Below are 21579 nucleotides of genomic sequence, written 5' to 3' on the forward strand. Positions count from 1 at the left end.
TTAAATAGGGATGTAACTAAATCGATCAAATTACTTAGAAAGACCTAACATGATTTAATTAGGAGGAGCGTGAAATAGGAGATTTAATTAAATGAGGGGTTTTAAGTTTGTTACTGTTTAGGTTACATTAGTATCGGGCAATATAAACAATTGGATGTAATCGAATTAATTAAATTATTCAAACTAAATAGATCGATTTTTTTTTTTTTAAAACAGAACCAACTCAATCAAATAAATGTTCAAATCGAACAAATTGAAAAATCAAATAAATTAAAAATATCGAACCGTTTATATTACCTAACATGACATAACTTAAACAATAATAGATTTAAATCCCTCACCAATTAAACTACCATTTCGTCACCCCAATTAAATCAATCATTCTGAGTAATTTAATCAATTCAGTTACACCCTTATCTGACATATATGATTAAAAAAATATAAATAAATATAAATTCTATTATAATTACAAAAAATAAATTATTAATTATAATTATTAAAATAAATGTAATTTTAATGGGAAGATAGAACTAACAATTTATTTAAATGATAATTTATAATAATATTTAAAAAATTTAAAATTATTTTCATGTATATATGTATGTGGGGATAATGGGAGTGGGTGAAATTTGGAAGGGGATTGTGCTTGTAGGGGAAGAAGTGGGTGAAATTTAGGATGGGGGAGAACTGGGTGGTGGGCGCTTATGTCGGATAATATATCACCATTATAAATTGATAAATAAAAAAAAAAGACAAATTATGTTATAAGGGAGTGATTTGACATTTTGTCTTAAATCAAGTACCGTATTTATTTGATAAATAATAAATAATAATTATCACATATTTATCATAATTATAATAGGTAATGAATGTATGTTGCTTGTTAAATTATATATAGAAAAAAAAATAATTTTTAAGGTATTACTGGGTGTTATCACTTAATTAAACATATTTAAATGTATCAACAATTAATTTAAGAGTTTCAAAAGAAAAAAAAAATATGAACTATAAAAAATAGTTTTCTCTTTTTAATTTTATAGTTAAAATATTCTTCCTATTTAAAGTTTAGTTTCACTGATTTATTTAAATATTGAAATCAGAGATGTACTTGGGTTATTAATTTAAGATTTAAAATTTTGATATTAATCTCAACAAGGTTTGATTTAAATCACATTTTGTGGAGAATTTTAATTATTTATTTTAGTTATAATTGAAGGATTAAAAGAGAAAACTCACTGGATACATGATTAAATTTTAAAATAAAATTCTTAAATATTTTTAAAATGATAATGTGTTAAAAAAAATGGGGCATTACGACAATAAATATATCTTGTTTCAAATAAGATACAATTATTTTTTTTATTTTAAATATTTAAATAATTCTATTAATGTATTTGTATTTATCATTAGCCATTTAAATTATTTAGATATATTTATTATTTTTTAATCATTATCATAATAGTAACACTTAGCATTACTCTAAAATAAGTATATATATATATATATATATATTGAAATACAAAATAAAAAAATACGTTCGCAAATTAATAATATGTCATGTTTTGCTACATTTAATAGTAAATAAAAAATGTAATTAAAATATTAATTAAAAATAAATATTTTATCACTTTTTAAATATTTTATTAATAAGAGTATTTTGTAGTTAAAATAATATTTAGTAAATAAATATTATCTAAAAATAAGATCCAATTGTTACATTTTCACCATTGTTTTAAAATGATATAGTTATTTTAATAACTATTAATAAAAAAATTATTAACAAACTATATAAAAACACAAGTCAAATGATATTTTGTCCTTCTATCTATAAAATTTTGACAAATGACAGTCAAAAAATAAAAAATAAACGTACCTTATTTTAAGATAAGATATACTTGTTTTAAGATTTAAATAATTTGATTATCCAATAATAAATATATTATATTTTGAATTATTTAATTAATAAATAAAATGATTTAAATATTAAAAAAACAAACCAACACAAAGAAATTTATATAAATGTTGGAGAAATGGTGAGAAATTAAGTAGAATTATGAATTATGTAGCCCTCCTCATCTTCAATGGACTTGGCCAGCCGCCTTCTAGCAGTGGGTGTTTGTCAAATCTCATTAATGAATGCTATTGTCATTCCCAGATTTAATTTAAAGTGTTCCTAATTGGATAACATTCCACCCATTAGACTATATATATGTATGTATGTATGTGGGTATAATAAAAGTTTGTCAGCTTAGGGAATTATTAATAATTAAATTTCTGACCCACTGGATGCCAAAAAAATCGAAGGCCTCACGCACGTTCATGAACCATGGATGATGGATCGCGACGAAACAACGTACTTAAGGACTTTAACACATTAGACTATACATATTTGCAATTAATAATTAAATGTTTCATTTTCATCGGCAATTAATCTTGGCCACGACACGATGGGGAATAGATAGAGAAATAGTTAAGCCGGCCGGGTTAAGGAAAGGAGCATGCCGTCTCACTCTCGCCAAAACATTGAAAACTTAATTAAGAAGAGAGTACGGCGTTTGAAATCTTAATTTCGGTTTGGACTTTCGTCGAATATATATATATATATATGATACGCGGTGAGTGACGGGTTGTGGACGCATGCCCCGAACTGTCCGTTCATGCTTATCTTTCACCTGTAATTTGTGACAAAAGACGCGAACAAATACGACGAAGATGGCTATTGTATTGACCCAGCCAGGCTTTTTGGTCTAAGTCTACCCAACATATATTATTAATTAATAGAATACAAAAAGATAAGCTTGGCATTACATCAGCTGGACGTGATGCGGCGGCTGAGGGACCGCCGTGGGTGGCCGTATGGTGCTTCCCGTTTCCTTGCCATTATGTTGATTTCTGCACCGTATTTTACACGTCTAATAATGCGTGCAAAGCTGCATGCAGAAGATGAAAAGACATTGGGAACAGGAACGAGGATTTCCGAAGACTTCTTCTGGATGTTCGGCCACGGATTCAAAGTCTTCTGAATGGTTTATGTTGCTATCGTCCAAATTGGTGGGTCACTCAATTAAAGAGACTCCACCACCCATCGCCACGCGACCCACCCACCATCCTAGTCCTAGATAAGAATTAAATTCCAAATTCCCAAGGTGGAGGCGGGGGAAGAAAAAAAAAAAAAAAAGGGTTCACCGAGTCACATTTAACGGTTAGAAACAAAAGTTCTTTCAACAAGATGGGGTGCTTGTGAAATTTGTGTGAAATCCCCACGGGGTTTAAATGCAATTAGTACTAAGTTTTTTGTTCATGAATAATAATGGAATGGTACTAGAATAATTTCGTAAACATTATTTACGTGATTATAACTTATTTTACTTTATATGTTCCTTTTCAATATACAGCCCCCCCTATTAATTTACTTAGTATCATATTTATTAAAATTCACTTACGACCAAACCAACCCTTCAAGGGACAACCACCAAATTTAAATATCGACCATCAAATCCTCGCAAGAAATTGATTAAAACCCTTCAATGGGATGGGACCAAACAGATGGCTCGCAGTTACAACTGCCATTTGGTTCCATTATGGGATCCTTTTTGCACCATTTTTGCCTGATAAACTATTTGCAAATTGTTTAGAAGAATTACTTTTGTTTGTGAATTTTGTTTATATTCATGATTAGGGTTTGGCAGAGCCTCGATAATAATTTAATTATTGGAGTATGTATATGCAATGACAAGTCACAGTCGCGTCACAAGAACAAAGCTATCTCCCGCTCTCATCTTGGATAAGTAAACCCAAATTAAAGGACATTTTCTAACATATGATTGCGATGCCACTTTTTCTTTTTTTTTTTTGGTTTTTTTTGGCATTGTGATACCAATTGCAATTTTGACGTGGCCAATCTCGTAGCACCGAAGAAAATTACGTTTATGCACTCGTTATATGCTTCTTGTTATGTGCACGCACCCTCTAGAGTGCAATTTTGACATTGTAATAATTTAGTTATTTCTTTTTGTGATGTTTTGTCAAAATTAAAAAGCATTTTTACTATAGCAAAAAACAATTTTTTTGAGCTTTCATTGTGAGGTAAAAATAGAAGTAAAAAATAACATTAATTTTTTACAAAATTAATATTTAAAAATTACAAAGCATTACATTTTTATTGTCAAATTTATTTTTCAATCATTAATCAAGCATAAGTGGCAATATTAAAAGTGTTTGTTCCTTAAATATATATTTTTATAGTAAGCTATCCGTATATGAAAATAATTATGTTAATAGTAGAATTTTTATAGTGATACCATTTATTGTTGTTAAAATTCTGATTCAATGCGTACAATTTTATGATTTTATGCATCGAAGACCACCAAACGATTTGAATCACATGCAAAATCGGAATTAGAGTAAAATTACATAAAATTGAGATTTTATGGGTAAAATTGTAAAATCACATGGGTAAAGTCACATAAAATCAAAAATTTATTTATGCTTTAAATTTTAAACACCATGTTTTGATGCAAAATAACAATTGATTTGTGATAACTTTAATCATATTTTTATTATGGATGGATTAATGATGATAAATAATGAATTTAATATTTAAAAAATTTAAATTATTTAAATTTTTTAAAATTAATAGATAAAATAATTTTAAAATAGGTACATGTATTTTATTTATAATAAGGAATAATTAAGTTATTAAATAATATTAATTTATTTTTTTATAAAATTATATTATTATAAACATATATTTATAAAAATTAAAAATATTTTTAATTATCTCTAAAATTTTATAAATTTTACGATTCGATTATATAAATTATTTTTTTATTTTATTTAAAATCTCGATTTTAACTATCTTGATAGCACGACAATGAACACTTCTTAGTATTCTAATATTATAATTAATGTTGAACCGTAATAAAATCAAATAACAGAATTATGTTTCACATCTTTCTAATGGTAATAGGATTTTAGAATTTTTAAAATTGGCGATAATGTTATACGAAATTGAAATATGAATGCAAAAGTGAAAGTCTTAGCTTAGCTTGGCGTAAACGGGTAAATGAAATGAAAAGAAAAGGATACGAGATTTCAATTGACGACAAAACTCGATAGGGACAGAGTGGCGCATTGAAAATGAATTTCCTCGTTCAACAACGCCTGCTGCAGCTGCAGCAGCTGCTGCTGCTTCTGAAACCTCTGTTGAGTCTGACCCGATTTTATAGTCACCGAATCTGCATTTATACGTCGTTCTTCGCTACCCCACCATTCAATGCATCAGACTCGCAACAATATAGACACAGAAAATAGAGCGACAATCCTAGGCCCCCCACCTCCACCCTCACGCTCTCTCCCTTTCAGTTTCTTTAAATTCAATCCACCACCCCCTCAACACTTCCTTAATCAATTCCCACCCAAATCAGGCTCTTCTCCTGCTTTGAACCAAACCCATTTCTTCTGTTCTCTTCTTGCTTTCAGTCTACAACACACATATTATATACATATATATATGTGATGGCTATTCAAACGCAGCCGCATTCGGAAAATTTTGGGTTTCATTTCGGCGGGTCGCAGATTTGGATGGAAAATGGTTGTGGGATCAATCAATCGGTGGATTTTTCTCGGAGCGTGGAGATTGATCGGGTCATCGGTTTACAGGTCAGGCAACAAACCATTCTCAAGTGGGCGTTAGTGTTAGTGTTGCTATTTTGGTACAAATTTTTGCGTTAGTGTTTTGATAAACGAATCTGATTTTGTATAGAGCGAGAGCTTGAGATGGGCTTTGCAAGAGCAGAGCAAGCGGCAAATCGCTTTGATTTTGAGGAAATATGAATCGGAATCGGCGGTTTTGCTGAGACAGAAAGACGAAGAAATAGCGAAAGCCATGAGCAGAACGATGGAGCTCGAAGAACTGATGAGAAGAATGGAGATGGAGAAGCACGCGTGGCAGAGAGTGGCCAAGGAGAACGAAGCCATGGCCGCGACTCTGAGCAACGCGATCCAGCAACTCAGAGACAATAATGCCGATTTTTTGGGCAATGGGGTTGAAGACGAAGAATCGTGCTGCGATACGGCGACGATTTCCAGACATCGTCGCCGAGAAAACGAACAAGAACGGATAACGAGAAAGATGGTCTGCAAAAGCTGCGATTCTCGGAATTCGTGCGTTGTTTTCCTGCCCTGTGGGCACCTTTGTTCATGCAAAGCTTGCCAAGCCTGTTTGGACTCTTGCCCCATCTGCGGGATGGTGAAGACAGCTAGCGTAGAGGCTATGATTTGATTTGGGTTGGTTTTTCTGGGAAAGTCGTGTATTTTCCGGGAAAGGGGAAGGAAATTGTTGGGTGAATGAACAGAACAGGCGACCCACTTTGCTCGTGCAGTTTCATTTTTCCTTTTCCCCCCTGTCCGTCATACACTCATTATATACATATTCCTTTCTCTCTGTTCATATTTGATTTATATATTTGAACGACTTCTTTCCCACTCTGAATTCTTTGCCCGTATATTGATTTGATTACACATCTCAGAATCAGATCAAGACGTTGCAGGAAACACTGGCGATTGTCTCTTGAAAGCAATGTCAGTGACTGATTGAGGGAGGCTTCCTGTTTGGGGCGCTGGTCACTGGTCAGCCTTGCGAGCCAAATTATTTATCAAAAGTATTTCTAGTCTTTTACTGAAACATTTTTTTTTACATTTTAACTAAATACTATTTAAGAAATAAAAATATTTTTATTCATTCAATAACACTTTTAAAGTATGCAACAAACAAATAAATAGGATAATTAATTCAAATAAATAGTTAAATAAAAATAATTCAGGTTAAACGTTTAAATTATTTTTATTAGACTAAATTTTTTATTTAAATAATTTTAACAGCTTATTAACAAATAATTTTTTTTAAGATAATGGTCTTGATCGGGGTAGGCAAAAAAAGGGCAAATTGTGGAAACCACCCACGCCGCATCGTGCAATTTTTTTGGGGGGAAGCTAGTGTATTAATGAAAAAATTAAAAATATATAAAAACTTAAAAATTAAAAATATATGTTTACTTGACCATGAATTATGTTGTGAATTTTTATGTTATGGAAATGTGATTATACTGTAGGTTTTGAATTAAGTTTGAATTTTTTATTAGATTATAAGCTATTTTATTGTTGAACTTTAAAATATTATAAGAATAAAAAAATTATGATTTTATACATAAATTTTATTATTTTAATTAAAAATTCAAAAGACAATAGATAAAGCACCAAATGAAATAGTAGTGGAAGCACTAACGCCAAATCGCACGTATTAAATACCTCTTAAATCGCCTAAACCAAATCATCCCACTCCTAGTCATCGATAATCTCGTCAACATTATAGGTAATTAAAAATTAACATGTATATTTAATTTTTTTTTAGATTTAACATAAAATAATCATGTTTCACACTAAAATTTAACTGAAAGACTTTACTACATTGCTGGAGAGCTTCACATACACACATATAATGACGAAAATACCCATTACCCTTGGCCACATCTTCTCTCTTTTCCATGATTGCCTCTTGCTGCTTTGTCTTGCGTCGCCGTTAGACAACAGTGAGAAGTATTTTTATAATTTAATTGTCAAAATATTACATTCGATCATTGTCGCGATTATGCGTTAAGGTAAAATAACAATTTCCTTAACTGAAAACTACCCAATCCTCCACTCCTTTTTAATTAGATTTATCAAATAGAAGAAATAGCTGCAACGACAACTAAAAAGCATAAAAACGTACAGTTAGAGAGGCACTCAGCTAAAACAAAATCAATATATACCCCCCTTTGGCCATTTACTCACAATCAATCGAGGAGTACGGGACGGTGGAACAAGCAAATCCATGGCAATGGCAATACAAAAGTTTAGTAGCAATTGCATCATAGAAAGGCGAGAGCAGTATATGCAACACAATAGGTAGTAGTAGTAGCAGATCAAATGAATCCAAGTATCCAACAACCAATACCAGAACATAAAATGGGGCTTGCGGGGAAAAGAAACACTTACCAAATGAGAGACATAGAGAGGGCAATTGTGAGCAAATAAGGAAACCTACCCACACAATCTAATATAGTGGCAGTAAGTAAATGTTACTCTCGCGTGTAAGTAAGATAATAAATCTTTTTTAAGTAAAAACTCACTATTAGAGATGGTATTTGAATATTATAATTTCATTTTTTAATAGTACATTTTAAATACAAATAAAATAAAATGGAGTTGTTCTTTTTTTATTATTTTGAATTAAATATATACTATAATATACCATTATAATTAAATGACCTATAAAACTCGAATTAACTCCGAACACCTTTCTAGTGGGACTAGATTAGACCTGATTTTCCTCTCCATTGTTGGCATATTTGAGGAATTCTTGCAATTTCTTTAAATTAAACGAAAATAAATACTATTACAATTACATGCGAGTAATCACTAGATCTATTACTTTTTAATGAGTAAACGATACAAATATTTTTTTAATAATTAGAGTCAATCTATAAATTCATATAATATTTGTTAAAATGAGTAAAATAAGATTATATAAAGATAATATTTGAATATTTTTTTAACTGAGATATGAAATGGTTAAGATAAAATTGACACACAAACATCATTTTTTTTTATATAGAATGATTAAGATAAATTTATCTAAAAGAGAAAAAATAAATTTATTTAGAAAAATTCACATAAAAACTCATGTAACTTTTTTTTAAATATCATTAAATAAATTTAATAAATATAATAAAAATATTTTTATCTGAAATATTTGTGTATCTAATTTTTTTATAATTTATATCTTAATTAATAAATATATTATCTTAAAAAAACAATGCTAAATATATAGAATTTTGATAAACATTTTCCCAAAACACTTGTACATATTTTATAAGTTTATAATAACATCACGAGTTTTCTATTATGAGATGATATTTTGAACCTTCGAGAGCCTTCAGCAAGGGTTTGAGAGGCGTTTCGGGGGTGCTAATTGGTGAGATCACCATGGTCGTCGTCTTTCTTCGATTTCGCAGATTCGTTCAGATTCAACTCAACCCCCCTACGTCCCCGTTTTGATTTGATTTAGGCGTCGTGTTGCCTTTTGCACTGAAAAGTGAAGAGGGAAGCCAGGCCGAAGTTTTCTTATAGAGCCGGTTCTCTGTTCAACCGGCATTGGGCCGCTTTTTTCTTTGCACCGGATCGGTTCCGTGGATGGTATCCGGTTTTCGTCCGGTTTCCCAAACATTTTGCGGATTTAAATTGATTTATTTCCGATCCTCCTCTCAAATAATGAAAAGAATAATTCTTCTTGAAGTTTGATGGCTTTTCATTATAATACAGTATTTTATTTTATTCCGTGAGTTAAACCCTCGTTTACCAAGAAAAGTCGAGGAAGCAGAGTTCCAAAGAAAGGGATCTGCCCGTCGGTGAGGCATTTGGTCGACGGCCTCTGTCTCTCCATACGGATATACATACATATATGTATTATAGGAGGTGAATTCATTTGGAGATTTCATAGTTTAAGCGAGTATGAGAGCCAAGAGGGACTGACTGAAATTTGACGGGATTTTTGCGTTCTATGCAGTTTTCATTGGTAAGAAGGACTTGCACAATGGCCAACCAGAAGTCCAGAGTATCTGTATATCTTTATATTCCCAATATCATTGGTGGGTTTCTACTTATTCGCCCTTATTTCAGTTTGTTGTTCTAGATTTCAAATGGGTTCTGCAACAAAACCAATCTACTCCTATGTTTTTTTTTTTTCATAGTTTGTATTCCTTACAGGTCTATATTCTATCTAGTCTGGTTAATGTGTGAGCTCATGGGGTATTTAGGGTTAATGATATAAAAAATCACAAAAAAAAGATGTTCTGTGTACGTCTTCTTATCATGCCCGTCTCAAGTTATTAATGCTTATACGGGGATGCAAGATATATTACCCATGGTAGCTCATATATTTGATATTGTTCCTTGAGGCTCATTGAATTTCTTTGTTCATCTGTGATTATGCACGCAGGATATGCAAGAATTCTTCTGAACTGCGTTGCCTTCTACATTAGCTATTCAGACAAAAAGCTTTTCTCAGTTCTCTATTTTATAAGGTTGGACTTCATATTTATTAATTTGCGTGTTTTTTACTTTTTGTTTACAATGAGTTTTATATTCCTGTTTGTGCCTAGATTTATTGATCTAGTGTGTGATCTCAGCTTTGTCTGTGATGCCTTGGATGGGTGGTTTGCTCGGAAATTCAATCAAGGTATGAATTGGTGGAGTTCAATTAGGGTCAACTACAAATTACTTCAGTAACTAGTTCATCTGGGCAGGATTAACTTCCTGACATTACGGTTTCTCGTTGTAGGGCTTCTTTATTTGCATCATATGAAATTGAAGCAGAACCAGAATGCTAAGATACTCTAAATATGGAAAAATGTGGCTATTCATTGTCTTTGTTGACTCTTAACATTCTAGAGTACAATAATTTTCTCTACTGTCTTTTCCCTCCTCCAATTCAATGCCTAATGTTCTCAGCAAGTAACAAAAATGTGTGAGGGTTATTTTGAGGGTCACCCGTATTTACTTAGACAGTGGTTTGGTGGAAGCAGGGAAACTTCAGTTCACTAAAACAGAGGGAGGGGGAGGGGGAGGGAGTGGTGGAGTCTTTTATATCCCTCTTCAGTTAAGAACCCTTTACATGCTTCTATTATTGGGTAATGGGGAAAGGGGAAGACAACCCATCATACTTGTCATTCAAGGTGCCCTAATGTGTCAAGAATATATGCCAACAGATCATGAGGTATGTCAGACGTATTATTTTGAGGTGGTACCTACTGGATGTGCCCTCTCTCTCCTGGTTAACAAGGTTGAGGTAAGAGCCCACTTGACTGAACATTTGTGTGGCTTTCTAGTCCACATCCCTGTGAGGTTCCGTAAGTATCAAGTCCCTCGTCAAGACCCGAACATTGGTGGCATTCTTGGAGCTTGAGGAGTGTCTACCATTCATGGATCTGAGGGAAGGAATCTCTGCTTGAGCTAGGGTTATGCTTGAGTTTTGGTGGGAAGATAAGCCCCAGAGCTCGAGGAATGGGTGGCTTCTCTCTAAATTATAGTAATTTGACAGAATCCTTTATCATTCTAGATAATTTGAAAATGTTATTGCTAGATCTTAAGTTGTACTTTACTTCCTGTGACATTAAGGTTATGTACAATTGCAAACTGTTATTATTATGGATCTTATGCAATTTTTATAATCATTGATGGGTGATTGATTCAATTTTCTCCCATCTTATTTTCAGTTTCAACTTTTGGAGCTGTTCTGGACATGGTCACAGATAGGTGCTCTGTCAACCTCAGCCTCCTGAAAGGGCAAAAAAGAGGGGGAAAAAAAAAAAAGAAAGAAAGCAATTATGTTCTTCCTCTGTCATTTTTTGCAGCTTTTTTGTATGAATATAAACTTTTATTCGATTTTCTTACTTGGTCATTCTAATATTTTATCTCTCAGGATTAGCACTGCTTGTCTACTGGTGATTCTCTCTCAAATATATAGGTAGAAATTGCAAAGGAGCTAATTAACTGTTAATTTCTTTTATTTTCACCTTATTGATATTATGTCTTTGATGTTCCTATGCAATATTTTTCAGGCCTGGCTTAGTTTTCTTGTCATTGTTTGCTCTGGATATTGCCAGCCATTGGTTGCAGATGTACAGGTATCTCAATATATATTTTCATGGGATGTCTGATGTCTGAGTAAAGCTAAGCAGCATTTCTACTGTAGGGCTGAATAACTACTTTAAGAAGACTTCTGATAGATCTTTGATTTGTTTCTCTATATTCCACTTGTTCGTTGCAGTACCTTCTTGGTAGGCAAAGTTAGTCATAAAGATGTAAAAGACAGCAATAATTGGCTATTCAAGGCATACTACGGCAATCGGATGTTTATGGGTTACTGTTGTGTTGCTTGTGAGGTGCATGTCTGCCTGTACTAATTATCTTATTAAGACAATTCTTTAATGTCTTTTACCATTTTTAAGACAAGCCATCTTCTGCAGGTTCTTTACATAATCCTATTTCTTCTTGCAAAGAACCAGAATGAGAATCTGACTAATGTGAGCTTTCACTTGATTGATGGTCAATTTTCTGCCTTAATTATGTGATTAGTGAGTATTTACCCTGGTTATTTGCTTCTATGCTGATGCTTTAGGTTATAGCCGATGCCGCATATCAAAGCTCAGTTCTTTTGGTTCTTATTATTTTGCTTTTGGTCGGATGGGCAATCAAGCAAGCAGTAAATGTTATACAGGTAAAATTCGTCACCCTTCCATAAATTAGCAGACTGTTAGGTATCCCCGAGTTTAAGTTTACATAAATCATTTATTTTTCGTACAGCTGGTTGTTCAGAGCTTCATTTTTCCATGTTCTATTTACTCATTTTTCTCATTTTCTCATGATTACCCTTGTTATTCTCACAAATTTGTTTTTTTGGTAAGAAAATCAACTTTCCGGTAAAATTTGTTAATAGCTGTTGCAATTTGTTAGTACTAAGGAAATGGTAGTAAATACACTTACACAATATACTTTATGCCAAGGGTTCACCTAAAGAACTCAGAAATATGCTCCACCCAAAGCAAGACTGTTTTTTGGGTTTTTTTTGCAAGAGAACTCTCTTATTCCACAAAAGTTTTGATCCAACTCTGACTGACCAATAGTATTCTCATATCTGGAAGTACAAGAGATTGAAGGAATAGTAAACCACACTAATCAAAGAACAAACTTTAAGGAGTTGTATAAAGCTAATAAAGGTCGTGGGAATTAAAAATCTACGAACAAGAGTTGGGACTATGAATTTTGGATTCTTTTCAAGTAATGCTTCAATGTTGTTTTCAGTGATGGTGTTTGCTCCTTTATAGGTTGGAAAGGTGAATATACTTATTTATCCTCATCACATGCATAAAGATCCATTGATATTTCCATGTTTGTAATGGAGTTTCAAAATCTCTAACAAGAAGTGAGACCCAATAAGCCAAGGTTTTGGCCTAGTAGTCATCAGCCCAAAATTTCTGAGCTATTCACTTAATTGTATTGATCCCATCTTCAGCATAATGTTGATTCCATTGTTCTCCCTGAATCTTCATTCCTTCAGCGTTTTGGTGTGAGGCATGGAACTAAAACTTGTAGTACTTCGGTATTCACCCTATAACTTTGGAAAATTCTCTTTCACCTTTGAAACATTGATAATCTCATCAATTCACCTACAATACAAAATTTATTAACCCAGTACTGAATGTCCAACTTAAACATTTTGACATATAGACGATTGAGGATATTAGAATCAAAAAGCAATTTCAACAAATATGCCATTTTGATATATAAAAGTATTCTTCTAATGATTAATAGGGGTTTAAAGAGGAGGTTGTTGGGTTTTGCTGGATAGCTTCTGGGTTCAACGAACTGGGTTGATTGGCCTGTTCACAATGATTGCCAATTAGCCTTTTTAGTTAATTTGTTCAATGAGGATGTAAATTAAAGGTTGATAAAAAAAAATAAGGGTAGATTGGGAAATAAAATAAAACTGGACTTCAACCAAGAAATTTCTTTGGTTGACTAGCAGTCTTTTATTGTGGGTCTTTTATTAAAAAGAAAAAATCGACTTAAGGGAGGTCTCTGTAACTGATTAAAATTAAGGGTACTTCTTGTTATTTGCCATGTCCTGCCCCTATTTTTTTTCTGAAAAATGGCCATGTGGTGAGCTGTCCATAATTGTACTTATCCTGTTAGAATTTCCAGTTAATCATCCTGATCTTTCTGGAATATGGATGTGTTTCTCAATTTCTTCCTTCACTATAGTGAAGATTCCAGACGGTTTCTTCAGTACCTGCTAATTGATTTAGGCAATAAAGGATCAAACCCTTGCAGAGAATATATTGCTATTAGTAGGCTCTCTGTCCTTAATATTTTTGGTGCTTTTTCAGGAAGTTTGACTAATATACACTTATGTACAACTTGTCTTAGAACGTCTTTTTGTCAGGCTGTGTATCTATCAGCTGTGCTTTTGGTTGGTAAGGTTGGTTTGAAGCAGACTGCTACCTTGATTATACCAGCTTTGTCAGCAAATATATAGGGTCTGTACATGATCTTCTAAATGGCTTTATATTAGAGAATGGAGTTGCACACCTGCCTGATGCTATGCACAATTGAATCTATTCTTCTTTTTTAATGGATTTTGATGTCATTGATTTGGGGGAAAATCAGTGTCAGAATTCTGATGATGTTAAAAAGTTTTTTCCCCCCCTCCCTTTCTAATAAACAATGTTAAAATTTTCTCCCTCACATAGTTTATCCATTTAAGTTCACAATGCATTTGACTTTTAATGTCTTTATTTATTTTTCCATCACCATTTGGATTAGATTGTAGCTAATTATTAGATGTGAACTAGTAGAGTATTTAGAAAACTTGGTGTTCAAATCAAGGATAGACAATAGTGGAAGTTAGGAATTAATGCACAATGAGCAGATTAAGGCTAAAGATTGAAATGACTGACGAGTTAAGATTTATGTAACCAACCCTACAAAAAGGGATAAAAGTTTGCCATGTGATTGTAATGCAAAATGAAACACAAAGGGGCGAGTCACTTGCTTGCAATGCACCAGAAATCCCAATTGAATGATAAATATTAGCTGCATAGGATTTTTCAGTGTGAATATATTTATTATTTTAAAACATATCTTGGGTGGTGGTTAATTTGAAACCTCATTTCGTGGTCTCAGGTGAAGACTGCTGCAGATGCATGTGTGGATTACGACATCAACAAAAAACAGAAGCCATGATACTGATACAGAAATGTGCCCCTGTAGCCGAACTTCTATCTTCCTGGGCGGCATTGAGTTCATTATTTGTTAAACAATGAACATCGTTGAAGCAGCTTTCACATCTTTGGTGCATCATCCTGACTAGATAATGTTGACTGACTTAGAAACGGGAAAGGATTTAACAACGCTTATGGGTTCTTCTATATTTAGAGTGTGGATTTGTTGCTCCTTTTGTTGGTCCTAGCCTGACTGGTAGCAAAGTACAAGTGCAGTTGTACATTGTTCCATATAGACAGGATGAAGATGCTTTCCCTTTTTTTTTTTTTTGGGTGCTAAATTGTTGAAGATGCTTTCTAAGCTTGTGAACCTGTATGATTCATTGCCTCACAGGAACTGCAGCTTTTGCAAGAGCCCTTAGTGTAGTAGTAGTAGTTTCTAAATAGGTTAAAACCAAACCGATCGAGTATGCTTAATTTTCGGTTTGTTGTTTATTAGACTCAGTTTGGCTCAATTTTGATGTAAAAAGAATTTGATTTTCAGATTGGTCTTAACGTTATATTTTCTGTTTTAACGGAATAAATTAAACTAATTGAAATGCGCGACCATTTTTCTAAAAAGTTGTCAAATAGGTTTGAAGTTATTTATGGAATTGCCAATAAAACAAACTTAAAAGAGTTAATGTCTATAATAATAGCACTGTTTATTAGAATGTCTTAAATTTGGTTGTGTAATTAAGGTTTAATTATTTTGATGAATGCCCTCATTCAAGTTATTTTAGTTAAATTAATTTTTAAAATTTTAGTTTGGTAAATTAAATTACGTTAATTCAGTTTGAACGCCAAACTACTTTAAAATACCATAGTAAAAGCTAAATGTTCACTTATACTAAATGAAGCACCAGAACTAGACCGGATTGACAGTAGGGGCATGACTTTTAAGCTCTGTTGTTACCAAAGGTTTTGGTCTTCATTTTTCATTTTTCCCTTCGGCTTGGACCTTATATTGGCAAACAGGACCAGCTCAGACTGATCTTCCACAGCTTGGAGCAGCTTCAAGACCAAGTCCAGCTAGCTATGCACATCCCAAAGAGAGCTATAACTAGATCCAAATTCCACCCGAAAGATAACTATGCACATGCCAAAGAGAGCAGATGCAAACAATACATTTGTGAAAACTTCCAATCCGGTTTATGCGAGCCGCTAGTATTTCCAAATCAGCATGCATTCCATGGCAGCCCAAGATTACAAACAGCTACATCCCTGAATAAAATTACAAATGTCCAAGCGTGCATATGTAATAAGCAAGAAAACGACGATTCTCATCTACATGATCAGAATCAGCTGTAACAAAAACCACTACTATTTGCTGCTACCATCCATGAATCCTTTTCAGAATCTCTTCAAGGCTGATGAAACTAGTGAAATGCCAAGCTTAAATTAGTACAGGCTGAACCCGAAGAACTGGCTAAGGATGATGGCAAATCCAAGGCCAATTGCTACAAGAGAAGAAGCCCATGTGAGCTTCTCAGTTATTCTAGGTACCCTCTCTTTTAATGCCTCACTACAGGACCCTATAAATACAGTGTAAGTTCCCATTGCAACTACTGTTCCAAGCAAGAACATGCCAAGAAATGCAGCCCCAGCCACGCGAGAAGGCAACGCCAGGGCGGGCAAGACCATCATCAGTGCGTCCGGCTGCAGACCGTGTACAATACCTGTGGCGAAGGTTGCAAACCCGATCTCTTTTTTCTTCCCAATTGGGTTTTCAAGAGTTCCGTATACGCTAACATCACATTCACCACTTTCCAGGACAACACATGGAGAATGGACCTCAGAAGCTTCCCTGATTCCCATGGCACCGATAACGAGCAGGGTGAAGCCCACGACTCTCGTGCCCCATGTTCTGATAATTTCAATGTGGAGGCGATCTTTCAGAACGAGGAAAAGCAATCCAAAAATGACTTGTCCGGCATCATGACCGCAGCCCCACAGAGCTCCTACCATGGCACTCTCCATTCGACTGCGCCCAATAGAGAGTGGAGCCAAAGCAGCAAGGTGGTCGGGTCCTGATAGCGTGTGTAGGCAACCGGCAAAGAAACCGGTCCAGGCACTAGTTAGTAATTCGGAACGGAAGAGTCCTCTTCCTGCTGCAGCTGCAGCGCCAGCTGTAGCCGCACTTTGAAATGTAGCAAAAGCCGGTGATACAATTACCGGATGAATTAATATAACAATGAGGGCTGAAAGTAGTACAACTGTTCCAGCAGCAACAGCCTGAAACATTTAGGAAATGGAAAATACTTAGCGAGAATATATGATGCCCCATTCGCCTGGAACACATAGGAAACATAAAATACTTAGTGAAATTATACACGACTGAAGTGTTCAAGTGTATGCATGCTATCCTCAAATTGAATAGAAGAGTCATGTTAATGGTAGGATGGATAGAGTTCTCAAGAAGGAAAAAGTTACAGAGAAGAAGATGCAAAAGCTATACTAGGCATAGAGAAAATTTGCCCCTCTTAGGATTTATCTGCCCTTTCTAGAGGGCCATCGACAATGGTTTTACCTTCACTAAAATTTCCAGGCTTATTTAAGTTTTTTCTACCCAAAGCCATCAAATATTTCAGACACAGAGAGAGTGTAAGCTCCAAATTATCAACAAAATTCTGGAATCATGTTATGTTTGAACAACCCTTCTCACTTTAACCTACGGTGCAATAAAGCAACTGCTTAAAAATTTGCAGGCATTTTGATGTGCATATGTTTGATTAGAACTGCTGGTAGTTGGATAAAGCACCGTGAACAGAGATAATGCCCTTTACATCAAGCAAAGAACAAGAACAGTAGTCATACAAGGACTAGCATATTCCTAATTGCGGTCTGACAAATGTTCTTTATCGCAGCCTGATTCTGCTCCAGTTTCTACGCGGCTTCCTGTGCTTGTTGGTGTGAGTTTCTTTTTGTGCTTGGGTTTTTGGCCGTGTTTCAGTGGGGCGTTCTTTTGGTGCTGTTCATCTTAATCAATAAATTTCAACATTTATCAGAAAGAAAGGGACTAGCATATTCCTATTAATATTTTGTTGATATAATCTACCATCTTAATTTATCTGAAAGTGACAGTTAACCTAAATATCTGCTGCGGAGTAATTGAGTGCTGGGTAAGTGAGCACGAACTTGAAAAACTCTTGCAATTGGGTTTGAGAGATGACAAATATTCAGAGAGTTGCACTAGTCTATAGATCCAGGGTTCGTTCAGAACCGTGCAATGGGTTACAGTTCTCGAATGGATACATCAAAATCCCATCATTAAAGGGAACCAGCCGTTCCTCTAGATGAAGCCTCCTATTGCTGAAATGGCAAAATCAAACAGCAACACAGATGGGTCTTCAAAAATTGGCAACAAAGATTGGTTCATGATGAGCCAATTAGTTTGAAATCGTCCAACAGAAGGAGAGGCAGCAAGTTATCAGACCAAAGGCTCTGAAACCAAGTTGCGAAGAATGTAAAATAATGAAAATAGTATATTGCCTATCTTGAACACGTACAAGGGACTTCATACAATTGGTGTAGGCACTTGGTTGGAAACAAATGGAAAAAGGAAATACACATGATGACATGAAATGGAAAAGTCACAAAGAATGCACAGAAGGATACATAATATTCTGGATATATTTCTGTAGAGATATTAACAATTCCGCTGATTCTATCAGCTTCTTGAATAATTTGCCTACTTTTGTGCAGCAAATGGGATTATGCTGCTGTCCCAATTGACTGTTTGAGGAAAAAAGGGAACCGCTAATCACAATCAAGTGGGTCACCAAAAACTTCACTACAAAAGTAGTTGACCAAAAAGTAGTGACTAAAAATCGCATTTGTCCATAACATTGAATAGAACAAAAACAGCGTTTTTTTTAATTGGTTCAGATCCAACTATGAAGTAGCAATCTCCGTGAAGCAAATCAGCACGATTTGATATATTGAAGAAGGTGTAATTGATGCAATTCAATCGCAGGCAAAACCACAGATCGAAGTAATCACGATTCCCAAGAGTTGCAAAAACTAACAGTGACAAGACGTTGCAAATAATAGCTTTAGTTTATATATAGGAATGATATTAGCGAAAGAAGAAAGAAAAAAAGAGAGAGAGTTCCATACCTTTCTTGGGGCGGAGGAGGTTTGGGTGAGTCGTGCGAGAACATGGGGTGTGGGTTTCGACCCATCTGAAGAAGAAGGTTCAACGATGGAGTGGTTATGGGGAAAAAGAGAGTGGTTGATTGCCGAAGAAGAGTGGTGGTGGGGGGGAAGGCGGAGATGGGCGGTGAAGCGGCGGGGGGAAGGCGGAAGGCCTTGTTTTGGGGCTTGGAGTTGGCGGAGTGGATATAGACGATGGGAAGAAGGGCTTGGTGGGAGTAGCTTGGAGGGAATGGGTTTAGAATTGCAGATAAGCCTCTCCATATTCTCTCACTCTCTCTCTTTCCCTCTCCTCCCCTCCCTCTGGTTTCCTCCCTTGTAAAGATTTTCAGCAGAGAGAGACAGAGAGGGAGAGAGGCAATCGAGAGGATGGAGACAATTAGCTGTGAGGAGTGTGGATTCAGTTGTGGGCTACTGATGGCCAATGGGGGCATTCGGCCCTGAGTTTGGGCGGTGGGCTGAGTTGCGTTTACATTAAACACGCATTAATTTTTGGCTTCACTTGTGTCTGCCCTAACCCTGAGGTTGAAATTGAATACACTCTCTCCAAAATAAATTGAAGTTGGGTTTTGAAAATTTTATTTCCAAACGTAACTAGAATATCCCTTAATCCCAAAAATATAACCCAAAATTAGTGTTATAACCATACAATTTCTTAATATATACACACACGTACCTTACATTACATCTTGATAATTCTGTACATTTTTCTAGATCGTTACTGTTAATTAAGCTGCTAAATCCTAAATTAAGGTTTATTAGACAGAAGCCAAGCCTCATGGTCATATTAACATTTTCTGACATGCTTTCTAATCTAATTTGTAGAGTTTTTATAATTTTATCAAATAAAGAATTGAACTCTCACTTCAGTCACTTGTTTGGATCTAAAATATTCTTCTCATTTTTTCTTTTGGAAAAGATAGGGCCATAATCCTAATTACAAGTCGATAATCATTAATAAATACTTATATATTCTAATCAATACCCATCAAACTCACTCTAAATGGGAAAAGTAAGAGGAACAGTGATAGTATATGTTTTTCCTTTTTCTTTTGTTGGAATATGGTAACAAAGATGAGGCCCGAAGGTTTCAAAGAGGATATTGTTAGGTTTTGCTGGATAGCTGTTGGGTTAGAAAAACTGGGTATGGGTTTGATTGGCGTGTTCATGATTGTCAATTAGGTATTTGATTTTGAGTTTACCTCAATTGACTTGAGATTTAAATATTTTAATTTACTAGTATTTAATAAATTAAAAAATAGTCAAAGTGAGTTGAGTTAGGTTTATATTTAACGCCACCAAATTCTTATAGTTGAATTTTCAAAAGCTAATTCCATCCTTATAAAATAACCTACACAAATTTTATTTTCCTTTAAAGTCTCTGTAACGGATGATGAAATGAAAATTAAGGGTATTGTCACTTGACAGGTCCTGGCCCCTACTTTTTTCTGAAAAGTGGCCGTATGGTGGGCTGTCCATATTTGTACTTATGCTGTTAGAATTTCTGGTCAATCCTCCAGATCTTTCTGGAATATGGATCGGATGCATTTCTCAATTAAAACTGGGACTCTAGTTAAGATCCCAGATGGCAGCTTTAGTACCTGCTAATTGATTTTAGACAATAAGGGATCAAACCCTTTGGGTAGAATATATCGTCATTCATAGGCTCTCTGTCCCGAATATTTACTAGTGCTTTTTCAGGAAGTTTAACTAATATGCACTTGTTACTTCTTGTCCAAAAAAAAGGCGGTGGGATATGAGTTCACAACGGTAAGAAATAGACTCTGGAAGATAGATGGCACCTGCAAATGTTTCGACACTCAAGTAAGTAAAAGGATAAAATGACAAAATATCAGTAGACTAAATAAGAACATACTTTAATTATGAGAAGAGCTGGTTTATATAGAAGGATGAGAGGTCCTCCTACATGCATATATCATGCGTTTGCAGGGTGATAGGACTGGATATCCAACGCCGACGAGGCTCCCTGATAGTGGCATGGTGCCGATGAGACTCTCATTAATATGAATAATATCCGCCATTAATAAGAATGAGATCTATCATTAATGAGGATGAGATCTTGAGCGGGCGTAGAAATATCCAATATGCGGTTGCAATGATGTTGCTGCAAGCTAGCACGTGGCCAGGGTTGGGCCAAGGTCGAGGGTCGAGATTGGATCGGTACGGTCCACAACCCCCTAGGTCAATTGGTCGCGAAACGAGCATCCAAGCTAGAAAAGAAGCTGGATGGATTTGTTGTGTTGTAGGTTGATTGTCATAAGGTAGAAGACTAGTTTTGTAGTGATAATGGCTATCTTACTCGGTTGTATCTTTGTAGTGTTGTAGGTTGATTATAAAGATGTAAACTTTGTAACGAAATGAAATAATGAAATGAGGAATTCTCCGAGTACCTTGTAACTTTTGTTCTTTCTTTACTTTATAGCATTTGTTCGAATGTCTTAGTTAGTGTAAGTGTCAGGTGAGCCGAGGTCGCTAGACCTTTCCAATTTGAGGCATGGCTCGGCGAGACCGAGGTAGCTCGAGATCTGGTAACACTTGTATC

At 34.6% G+C, this 21579-nt stretch overlaps 3 protein-coding genes across 5 annotated transcripts; 2 read left to right on the plus strand and 1 right to left on the minus strand.

Moving 5' to 3' along the window:
• Positions 1 to 5233: 5233 nt before the first annotated feature.
• On the plus strand, positions 5234 to 6489 carry LOC127809996 (probable BOI-related E3 ubiquitin-protein ligase 2). The gene is made up of 2 exons (XM_052349213.1): positions 5234 to 5661; positions 5765 to 6489. Exons 1-2 carry the CDS (start codon positions 5518 to 5520, stop codon positions 6281 to 6283), a joined length of 663 nt encoding a protein of 220 aa, XP_052205173.1. The 5' UTR covers positions 5234 to 5517; the 3' UTR covers positions 6284 to 6489.
• Positions 6490 to 9314: 2825 nt separating this feature from the next.
• LOC127789072 (CDP-diacylglycerol--inositol 3-phosphatidyltransferase 1-like) lies at positions 9315 to 15365 on the plus strand. Of its 3 annotated transcripts, none has more exons than XM_052317835.1 (12): positions 9315 to 9516; positions 9608 to 9689; positions 10040 to 10124; positions 10230 to 10279; positions 11316 to 11355; positions 11522 to 11566; positions 11661 to 11726; positions 11870 to 11984; positions 12069 to 12125; positions 12221 to 12319; positions 14045 to 14138; positions 14785 to 15365. In XM_052317835.1, exons 2-11 carry the CDS (start codon positions 9635 to 9637, stop codon positions 14135 to 14137), a joined length of 705 nt encoding a protein of 234 aa, XP_052173795.1. In that variant the 5' UTR covers positions 9315 to 9516; positions 9608 to 9634; the 3' UTR covers position 14138; positions 14785 to 15365. The 3 variants fall into 3 exon arrangements, 2 of the variants coding, with proteins under 2 accessions (XP_052173795.1, XP_052173803.1); XR_008020486.1 differs by having other exon boundaries at positions 9317 to 9516; positions 14029 to 14138; XM_052317843.1 differs by lacking the exon at positions 14045 to 14138 and having other exon boundaries at positions 9330 to 9516.
• Positions 15366 to 15990: 625 nt separating this feature from the next.
• Positions 15991 to 19476, minus strand: LOC127809307 (chloroplast protein FOR GROWTH AND FERTILITY 2-like). The gene is made up of 2 exons (XM_052348074.1): positions 18981 to 19476; positions 15991 to 17096 (listed from the first exon to the last, which is right to left on the minus strand). Exons 1-2 carry the CDS (start codon positions 19278 to 19280, stop codon positions 16263 to 16265), a joined length of 1134 nt encoding a protein of 377 aa, XP_052204034.1. The 5' UTR covers positions 19281 to 19476; the 3' UTR covers positions 15991 to 16262.
• Between the last annotated feature and the right edge of the window lie 2103 nt (positions 19477 to 21579).

The sequence above is a fragment of the Diospyros lotus genome, chromosome 1 (assembly GCF_014633365.1).
Source record: "Diospyros lotus cultivar Yz01 chromosome 1, ASM1463336v1, whole genome shotgun sequence".
Classification (NCBI taxonomy): Eukaryota; Viridiplantae; Streptophyta; class Magnoliopsida; order Ericales; family Ebenaceae; genus Diospyros; species Diospyros lotus.

Coding starts and splice junctions, on each gene's coding strand:
- LOC127789072 (XM_052317835.1), top strand. CDS start 9,635: ATGGCCAACCAGAAGTCCAGAGTATCTGTATATCTTTATATTCCCAAT. Junction 9,690..10,039: donor TTATATTCCCAATATCATTG/GTGGGTTTCTAC, acceptor TTATGCACGCAG/GATATGCAAGAATTCTTCTG. Junction 11,985..12,068: donor ACTGTTGTGTTGCTTGTGAG/GTGCATGTCTGC, acceptor CATCTTCTGCAG/GTTCTTTACATAATCCTATT.
- LOC127809307 (XM_052348074.1), bottom strand. CDS start 19,280: ATGGAGAGGCTTATCTGCAATTCTAAACCCATTCCCTCCAAGCTACTC. Junction 17,097..18,980: donor CCTCCTCCGCCCCAAGAAAG/GTATGGAACTCT, acceptor TAAATGTTTCAG/GCTGTTGCTGCTGGAACAGT.
- LOC127809996 (XM_052349213.1), top strand. CDS start 5,518: ATGGCTATTCAAACGCAGCCGCATTCGGAAAATTTTGGGTTTCATTTC. Junction 5,662..5,764: donor ATCGGGTCATCGGTTTACAG/GTCAGGCAACAA, acceptor GATTTTGTATAG/AGCGAGAGCTTGAGATGGGC.